The 10,325-nt window shown below is 36.0% G+C and overlaps 1 protein-coding gene across 1 annotated transcript in view; it reads right to left on the bottom strand.

Moving 5' to 3' along the window:
- The window catches only part of LOC107660267 (transmembrane protein 8A-like), a gene marked incomplete at its 3' end in the record, with an annotated part of 116,711 nt that overhangs the window by 8,536 nt on the left and 97,850 nt on the right, over positions 1–10,325 (bottom strand). Inside the window, exon 6 of the mRNA XM_016449542.1 lies at positions 7,452–7,831. Coding sequence (XP_016305028.1) covers positions 7,452–7,831 — 380 coding nt within the window. The remainder of the gene's footprint in view (positions 1–7,451; positions 7,832–10,325) is intronic.

The raw sequence follows: 10,325 nt of genomic DNA, 5'->3' as shown, positions 1-10,325 counted from the left end.
CGCATTTGAACAGTCAATAGCAAATACTTAAACTATTAAGAAAACATACTTACAGTAGCTGATTCAGAATAAGCGTCAGATTGTCATAGCAAAGTCGGAATTGACCCTTTTTTTTTTTTTTAGAAATAGCCTTTGCACAGCCAGCCTTGTAGGCTACTCTCGCCCATAAAATGCGTTGCACAAATTCGAACATCTGGGTTGTGCTGTTCTGTTGTAAATAAATCTTAACCAACGATTCCTCATTGCATCTACTTTCAGAAGGCCAAATAAAGTGCTTTTGCTTTCGCATTGAAACACACAGCGTCTCTCTGACATGGCTCCATCAACACTACTGCTGTTCCTGAAACCACGCCTTCTTTCTTTGCATGAACATTTGGGCGGCATTTCGCAAATATTTCCACATCGTGATTTGTGACGTAGAGATGTGGGGGTGTGTTTGAATGAGGCGTTTTAGCCCAGTCTGGATCAACCTTCTCTTTTAGATAGAATAAATCCTTTTGTGGGAGACTTTGAGCTTTGTAACTCTGCAGATCTTATACATGCACAAATAGCAACACAACACACTAAAGAAAAGGAAAAATAGAAATCGCATCATATGACCCCTTTAACAGTTCTACCAGATATTGCTGTTGTGCGGATTAGAGTCTGAAATTAGTATTTGACTCAAATAGCATTTGAGTGACCATATATTCAACTTCTTATAGGCTATATTGTAAGCAGACAACAGCGGCTTGGGAAATCTCCATGCAATGCCTTCAGGCACATCATATCTAAAACCATTATCTCGGCAGTACAGGGCATCAGTGCTATTATATCGGTTTTTAAAATTGAGACATTTCATCAAACAAGCCTGTAATGCCACTTGTGCTGTTCCTGATTTCTTTGGCTCACTGAGTAATTGTCACTTTCATTTCATTAAAAGAAAATTCCTATTTTTGAGATTTTTGAGCTGGATCCTGACATGAGGATAAGCCATTACTTCATCATTAGGGGTCGAGCACTGAAGCTGCTATGACAGCTACTGCATTCACTAGTACTCTTATTATTGTTCTCCTGCCCAATGAGCGCCACTAGAACCGTGGGTTTAGGAATGTACAGATTGAAATGTCTGTTTACGAAAGCAGGAGTAATTGTTAATCCCGGTTAACGTATAAGCAGTATAACCCAGTATAAAACAAGATAACCCAGGATTCTGTTTTGGGTTTTGAGAATTCCAGCAATAACCCATTTATAATTCTCAGCCAATGTATCACGACAATACACTGACCTATTAAAGTGAACCGTTTCAGTGGTCCTACACTCCATGCTCTTAGCATAGTTTGGGAGCTACTCCTTCTAGGCATTTACTACATTTACATGGACATCAGTAATCTAATTATGTACCTTATTCTGAATAAGACAATATTACGTTTAAGGTGTTTACAAGAGTTGCTTTTAGAAAATTCCTTTCATGTTCCTGTTTTACATGTTATAGTATATAGTTCGATTAATGGCACACGTCATTACGTCATTACGTCACCACGTGACGCCATCTGACGTCTCCTCCGTAATTTCACGTATAAACATATAGTTCGTCTTAGTTATGATGCCATATACAGTTTTGGGTGTTCCATTTTTAATTTACTGAAAGCTTCAAGTGCAGTTAATTATTTGTCATGCTATACATGCAAGCAGACGATGGTGTTGTTGAAGCCATTCTTTTGTTTGCCGTCAAACAGTTGACCACTGCCATGTGTGTATCCTGTTGCAAAATGCGGCGAAAAGTCCTACATGATGGTAATAATACACGACGATAATAGTGTGATTCAGGTGAGTACATGTCTTTACTGCACTTCAATAATGCAACTAAAATAGGAATACTCCACATGTCTTAATTCGATTAGTGTTAACTTCAATTGTGACTTTAGCCGGATTAAGGTAATCAAAAAATCTCTGTTTACATGGTAGATTCTTAATCAGAGTATTGTCTTAATCGTATTAAAATCGGAGTATTGTTGTCCATGTAAACGTACTGATTGTCCAATTCTCACCAAATTTGGCTCCTGACCTAAAGACCTCTATGACAAAATAGAATTGAATAGAATTTTTTTTATATTCAAAACCATGCTGTCACAGCTATAGCTATACTGGGCTGTGTTGACTTAATGTGGTATTTCTTTTTGGCAAATGTCGAAGTTGTGGCAGTGTGATGTGTTTGTTAAAGATCTGTGCTGGAGGTCAGGACGTTGTTAGTTCAAATCCCACATGTAGTGACTCATGAAGCATTCTTGTTTCATTCTTCCCTTTGAGTTATGTGTTGTGGTGAGTACATGTTTTTCCTTAATGATGTAGTCAGGATTGGAAACTGGAATCTGAAGGGCAGCGAGGTGAATCAAGGACTGATCAGATTGACTCCTTCTAACGAACTGAGATAAATAATGCATAATACCTGAGGACATTTACCTGTTGTGTACTTTTCTGACAGTACAGCCATGTCATTTACCCCCTGCTGATTTCTGTTTTGAGGAAAACTCAGTTGGGAACTATTCCTCCATAATATACTTTGTGTTGCAATTCACTTTTCCATTGTCTTCTCTGTCCATCTTTTTGATGACTTGCCCTGAGTCCTGGAGAGGCCAGGTGCCTGCCGGTAGAAACAGGAATTGCTCCTATTAAGCGTGGTGCTCATAAACCTGAGATACATCAATGGAGCAGACATCCATCATCTAGCCGTCTTATCAAGATATTTCCCTGATGGCAGCATATGGCTAGAAGATGGAAATCATTTATTTTACGACCATGGCACCCACTCACAGGGTTGCTCTGTAGTCTACCTTTAAAGAACCCTTTAAAAAGGCCAGTAAAAGACAAAAATACCACCAATCTTCATCTACCTTCCAAAGTGCTGATTAGAGAACCGTCTCCTTCATAATCCAAACCATTTTAGTTGAAATGGAGCAGAGAACGTCTCACTACTTTTTAAATATATTTGTAGTTAACTGGGATTTAATAATCAAGAATAGACTGAACTTTTTTGAAGTTTATTTCCTGGCCTAAAAAAGCCCAGTCGACAGCATACATCACATTTTCATTTTTGGGTGAACTATCCCTTTAATGTTGATTACCACAAAAAAATAAAATAAAATACTACAGTACAATGAAAGTGGATGGGGCCAATGTAAAAATGTTAAAATACTCACTGTTTCCACATTATAGCAACAAGCCAAACAATTTCCACGTTAACATGGACTTAAAAATCATAATTTGTGTTCTACTGAAGAAACAAAGTCACCTACATCTTGGATGCCCTGGGGGTAAGCAGATAAACATCACATTTTCATTTTTGGGTGAACTATCCCTTTAATGTTGATTACCACAAAAAAATAAAATAAAATACTACAGTACGATGAAATTGGATGGGGCCAATGTAAAAATGTTAAAATACTCACTGTTTCCACATTATAGCAACAAGACAAACAATTTCCACGTTAACATGATTTTAGTGTGAAAATCACTTACTAACCTTTTCTGTGTAAAGTTACCCTACCGCTCAAAAGTTTGGGGTCAGTAAGAGGTTTTTTTTTTGTTTTTTTTCAGTTTTTAGCACTTCTGTTCAGCAAGGACGTATTAAATTGGTCAAAGGACAGTAAAGACATTTTACATATGACATTGTTACAAAGGTTTTCTTTCAAATAAATGCTGTAACTTTCTATTCATCAAAGAATCTTGAAAAATGTATCATGGTTTCCACAAAAATATTACGCATTAAATGTTTAATTAAATATTAAAATGTAACTTTTTTTAACATTGATAATAATAAGAAATGTTTCTTATTGGCATTAATATGCACCAAATCAATCATGATTTCTGAAGCATCATGTGACACTGAAGACTGGAGAAATGGCTGCTGAAAATGTAGCTTTGCATCACAGAAATAAATTACATTTTAAAATATATTTGAATAGAAAACAGTTATTTTAAAATTTTAATAATATTTCATAATATTACAGTTTTACTGTATATCCTACTGTAAGAGACTTCTTTCAAAAACATTAAAAAATCTTACAAACTCCAAAGTTTTGAACGGTAGCGTATATCCAATTTTACAGCTCCGTCATCATGAAACTGTAATGCCATAAACCATAAATGACAGTAAAAATGAATAAATGTGAATTAATGTGTTTTTTATTTTATTTATGCTTTTAAATCATCTAAAAACTGGCCCCATTTACATCCATTGTGCCTTTGAAAGGCACATACTTCCAAAGTGCCTTTTATAACCTCCATTAAAAAAACAAAACAAAACAAAAAAAACAAGAGACCATTTTATGTATTTGTATTTTATTTATTTATTTTTGTGCTGAAATCAACATTTTGCCACAGCTGCTGTCAACTGAGCTTAACTTGCATTGAACCCAGAATATTACTTCAAGACAGTAAAGACACACAATTTCATACCTTGTTTAGCTGTTTGAACTTAAATATTTAACAAGTCAAGGGCTCCTCAATAAAAGTCGTATAATGCTCTCAGAGATTGAATTTTTGATAAGAATCACCTACTCTGGGAAATGGAAATGGGGCCATTGTGTGATGACTCTTCACACCAATGCAGCTGCATGCATTTAAGCTGTCAAGAAACCTGTTACAGTACCAAGCACTCACTCTCCCTTCTTCATCACCATCCCCTCCCTCCTCAGCAATACAGTCATAACCGCTCAGCCATCTCACAGCGTTTACTCTCACTGCCAAACATCCCACCTTTCAGCTACTGAAAGCCTCATATGTGGCTTTTTAAAGTAACCTCTGCCACCGAGAGCTCATTCTTCTCTCCCTTTCCTGTTCAGTGCCACTCTAGGAAACATCCATTAAATGCATCAATACAATCTGAGAAATGGAGGCTCTGCCACCGAGAGCTCATTCTTCTCTCCCTTTCCTGTTCAGTGCCACTCTAGGAAACATCCATTAAATGCATCAATACAATCTGAGAGAAATGGAGCCTGTTGAAAGGGCTGAGGCGTAAGATATCAACTAATAAATAGGCCTATGTTCGTCTTCTGTTTGTTTGGACGTGTGGACTTGGCATAGAAACTTTTAAGGGGTTTTTAGTGATACGCAAATGAAGCCACATGCATATTATCAACAACTAGAAGCTGACACTTTCACCAAGCACCTGAGAAAAACAAGCATGGTGACATTTGCAACCATCCCCCTTTTAGTTTTACACGTCTCATGCTGTGAGAACAGGCTAACACTTGCTAACATTTGATATTAATCAGTCTACGGTGCATTGAGTCTCTGCCACCCACAAGAATTTAGCTGAAGAGCTCCTGAGTCGTAACCCTGAGTCAGTTAAATGCCATATGGGCTCTTGGTTACAGGAGAAATGTAAAGATCTGAATTATTCATAATCCTTCAAACACCTTAGAAGTGCCTAGGTGACTCCATCAAAGGTATCTGGGTACCAGAGTCCCAATGGGTATTTCACAGCCCCTCTGATCTTTCAACAGCAACATCAAAAAACATATACACAGAATCTAGACGACGTACCATAGAATTATATATGGATTTTGCTGAAGCTGAACGACTGAAGTGTATTGAGACTTGCAAGATGTTTCAGTAATATGAGTATATGTAATATGCTCACAGATTTAAGGGTATTACAGATTCCAAATGCATTAGCTCTGACAAGAACCATGGTGACTGGTACAAGGTAATCCATTCTAACTTAAAGCAGACACATTTCAGAAGGTAAAATGAAATAATATTAATAATAAAAATGCTCTTTGAATGTTTACCTGGATATAAACTATAAACTATATATAAAGTAAAAAATATAAAAGATTGTATGTACAGTATTTTTGTAGCTTAAACTGTAGAGCATGGCGTTAGCAGTGGCAAGGGAATGCGTTTGATTCCCAGGGAATGCCTGAAGTAATGAAATGTAGCCTATACCTTGAAAGCAACTTACAGTAGGTCTTTTTGGATAAAAGTGTTCGCCAAATGCATAAATGTAAATATTGCTAAGTACCTACAGTATATAAGAGTCTAACACTACTATTTGTTTCCAGTTTTAACCCTGTAAAGCCTACTGTATCAAGTTTGATACCCAAATTTCTAAGGCCTCTAAAATATCAACATGATCTAAACTTTGCTTTAAGGGTATTACAGATTCCAAATGCATTAGCTCTGACAAGAACCATGGTGACTGGTACAAGGTAATCCATTCTAACTTAAAGCAGACACATTTCAGAAGGTAAAATGAAATAATATTAATAATAAAAATGCTCTTTGAATGTTTACCTGGATATAAACTATAAACTATATATAAAGTAAAAAATATAAAAGATTGTATGTACAGTATTTTTGTAGCTTAAACTGTAGAGCATGGCGTTAGCAGTGGCAAGGGAATGCGTTTGATTCCCAGGGAATGCCTGAAGTAATGAAATGTAGCCTATACCTTGAAAGCAACTTACAGTAGGTCTTTTTGGATAAAAGTGTTCGCCAAATGCATAAATGTAAATATTGCTAAGTACCTACAGTATATTAGAGTCTAACACTACTATTTGTTTCCAGTTTTAACCCTGTAAAGCCTACTGTATCAAGTTTGATACCCACATTTCTAAGGCCTCTAAAATATCAACATGATCAAAACTTTGCCAAAAACATGTATATATCTATTACATGTTACTTCATTGTTGTGTGATAGAAAATGTATATTTTTTTAAGCAAGTAAAAGGCCTTTTAGTATCATTCTAAAATGTCAGTGTCTGTTTGTTGTAAATTTATAAAGTAAATGTAACAATACATTTTATTTTTTTTTAGCAATCTATCAAGATGAAAACTGGACTAATTACTACTGGACTAATTCAACTTAGGTTGACTTGATTATCCATAGATAATTTGTAGAAAAATCATGTTAAAATGTATGATACATCACTGTATTGCATTGCATTATATTTTTGCCCCCCACAATAATAAAAAAAAAACAGAGCTTTGATCATAAAACTAAGTATTTAAATATCATCTTACTAAGACATATTATAATAAGATATAGATTGACAACTGATATTTACATGCATTTTATACACAGTTAAAAGTCAGCTATACTGACCATTGATTTACTTTACAAGCTATCAGAATCTCATCTTACTTTTTAGCCATACAAATAACAACATCTGCATCAAATTTCATATGTTTGCTCACTTTGGGCCTCCGTCAGTTTTCCTTCTAGAGTGTGAGCTCCATATACGCCTATATCATACTATATGAGCCATAAAAGCCTGATGTATCATATATTATACTGAACAAAAAACACATGCTTTAACACTCAAATCTTTTTAGATTTTATCACAAATAAAAAAAAAAGATAAATAAATAAATACTTTTTTATATTGTTAGTCATTTTTATCATGTAATTTTTTGCACTAGATAGAAACAACTTTGTTGGGAAGATTTAAACCATTTCAACTCACCACATTGAGTTTGAGCTCCATGTTGAGGACACCTCCACTGTCCAGCACCGGCATTAGGTTGATGGCAAATATCGCTGCCCCGTCTGGAGGGATGGAGATGTTGGGTCCAAAAAAGATGTAGAAATGAACTGAAAATGTGTCCAGTTCATTCCGCAGCGTTGGCCGGATGGGCCAGCATTTATTTGTGTCTGCCATGGGTGCTAAGTAAGTGATGCTTTCTTCAGCAGTTAACAGAGATCCTTGATCCGAAGGGTTCTGTGGCACGTTAGGCAGGCTGGCAGCCGGCAGGGTATCTGACAGAGAGAACCCCATCGCAGTGCCAAATGACTGGGGCATGTTCATGGCTGAGGAGCCCTTGGAGACGCTGGGCTTGGAACAGTCTGCAGAGAAAAGATCAAAGGAGGTGTTTAAAATTGGGACGGCACACATTTTCCACTGAGGAACTTGAAGGTGACGCTAGTTACGAGAGATGTGAAATAAGAATGAAATAAAGATGTATTGAATTCTGACGAATCCCTTGACTGACGCTGACAGCTCAAACTCTCCACTCAGGTTACTCTGAGGCTAAAAGCATCTTCCTGTCATTCCCGTCCCTTTGTGCTAGATCAAACTAGCATTTCAGCAGAGACATACTTTTTTCAGTTCCATGCATATGCTTAGATGTCTGCGGTGAGATGACAGGCCAAATGATTGCTGAGTGTCTATGTAGTCTGAAATGATCTAAGTGGGGTGTATGTTGTTTTGTGTAGGACCAAAAAAAGGCCAAGGGAATGTCCGTTTCATCATATTTCCTTTTATAGGTCTCTCAGCTCTACACATATAACACACACACACACACACACACACACACACACACACAGACACTTTAAACCCTTGTATTTGGAGTTTAAAGTCTTCATTCAAATAATGACAGATTTTTTGCATTACAAAAACAGTGTGTCCCATAACACATAAAAACGAGGTCATGATTGTTCTTAACATCTTTTAATTGCGGGCTTTGTCATAACATGGTACGTTGTAAATTAGACAGGATTTTGGAACACATTTAAATGTGAATTGATTAAATGTAAATTTGCAAAACAATGCTGCGGGATTGAGATAACTAATTGGCACTGATGAGGACAATAAGGAAATTCTCCACACATTTCACTGTTTCCTGATTACCTCAGGGTGTGAACGTTCAGTTATGCTACTGGGGACTCGAGAATCTTACAGTCATATTTCTCTTCGCACCCACAATTATTCCAAAATGCAGTGAATCAGGTGGAAATGGTTCATTATTGAAATGCCAAGTCGCTTTCCCCCCACAGCTCTGTTTGCTGTGTTGTCGCTTACATATCTTGCTCTCTCACTTCTCTTTCTGGTTCATTTTACATCCAGCCATTGAGCCAGTGATGAGGGAATGTTTACAAAAGTTACACCATGATTTTAGATTAAAATTACGTTTTTTTTTTCCCACATCCAGAATCCAAAGACAGTTCTGATGAGAAAGCTCATCAGACTCAAAAGCGGATTATTATTACTGCGGGTGGATGGGGTAATTAAATGTCAGTCACTGAAGAGCTCTACCTGGATTCTGGCGACCTAAATGTTTTATGTAGCACCGCATCACATGAGAGCAGAATGTACATCACTGATTTTCATTTTAATGAATGATCACAATCTATGGAACAATTATTGAACATGAATCAACAATAATTAGAACTAAGAGTTGAGATTCAAATGCTATATACGTCACAAAAAAATGATTAAATATATACTACCATTCAAAAGTTTGTGGTCAATAATTTATTAATTTTTAATTAATAAGGACTGAATTGATTAAAAGTGACAATAAAGACCTTTATAATGTTCCAAAAGATTTCTAAAATACTTTCTATTTATCAAAGAATTCTGAAAAAAAATATATCAGAGTTTCCAGAGAAAAAAATATTAAGCAGCACTGTTTTCTACATTGATAATAATAAGAAATGTTTTTTGAGCACCAAATCAGCATATTAGAATGATTTCTGAAGGATCATGTGACACTGACGACTGGAGTAATGGCTGTTAAAAATTCAGCTTAGTCATTAATACATAACATTTTAAAATATATTCACAGAAATATATTACACAGAAAATTTTAGTTAAAATTGTATTAATATTCATAACCTCAAACGTTTGCACGCTAGTGTATACACACACACATGCAATACTGTTCAAAAATAAATTGTCATTGAAGGGTGAAATTAGCAAAAACATCTCAACAAAACCTGGCATGCCTGAGTCTTGATTAGTACACGAATCCTGCAGCATTAATAAGCCCTCATAGTCTGATCATATCAACCTTTTTTGCTCCTCTGTAATTACATCTATTTTGCCATAAAATGCCATTATAATTCTTGCTGACAAAAGCAATGATGGACAAAAGATCACAGTTAGTGAGCAAAGGGCTCACACTTGAACATGCCATCGGGTTCAGGATGAGGATGTGTCATCGTGTTCTATTCAGCACCTGTTTGGCCACAGGCCCCACAGCTGAAGGTTAGCTGTATACGTACAGCTCAGGCTATGAAACATGAATCCCTGACTCATTCTCTAACTTACCATTGTCTACATAAATATAGATGTGGAACAATATAAAGAGAAAGTGTCAAGAGATGGTTACCTAGCAACCAAACATTCAATAAGCTCATAACAACGTCAAAGTAACTTTCCTGGCAAGAGTTTCACATGAAAATATATAACTCTATGTATACTCAGTGTTGGGGGTAACTCATTACAAGTAATGCGAGTTACGTAATCAGATTACTGTTTTCACGTAACTAGTAAAGTAACACATTTCTTTTTTAATTTACAAGAAAATATCTGAGTTACTTTTTCAAAAAAGTAATG

This window comes from Sinocyclocheilus anshuiensis, unplaced genomic scaffold (assembly GCF_001515605.1).
Source record: "Sinocyclocheilus anshuiensis isolate Anshui unplaced genomic scaffold, SAMN03320099.WGS_v1.1 scaffold1615, whole genome shotgun sequence".
NCBI lineage: Eukaryota > Metazoa > Chordata > Actinopteri > Cypriniformes > Cyprinidae > Sinocyclocheilus > Sinocyclocheilus anshuiensis.
The sequence above is the reverse complement of the archived record's forward strand: the minus strand, read 5'-3'. Positions and strand labels throughout refer to the sequence as shown.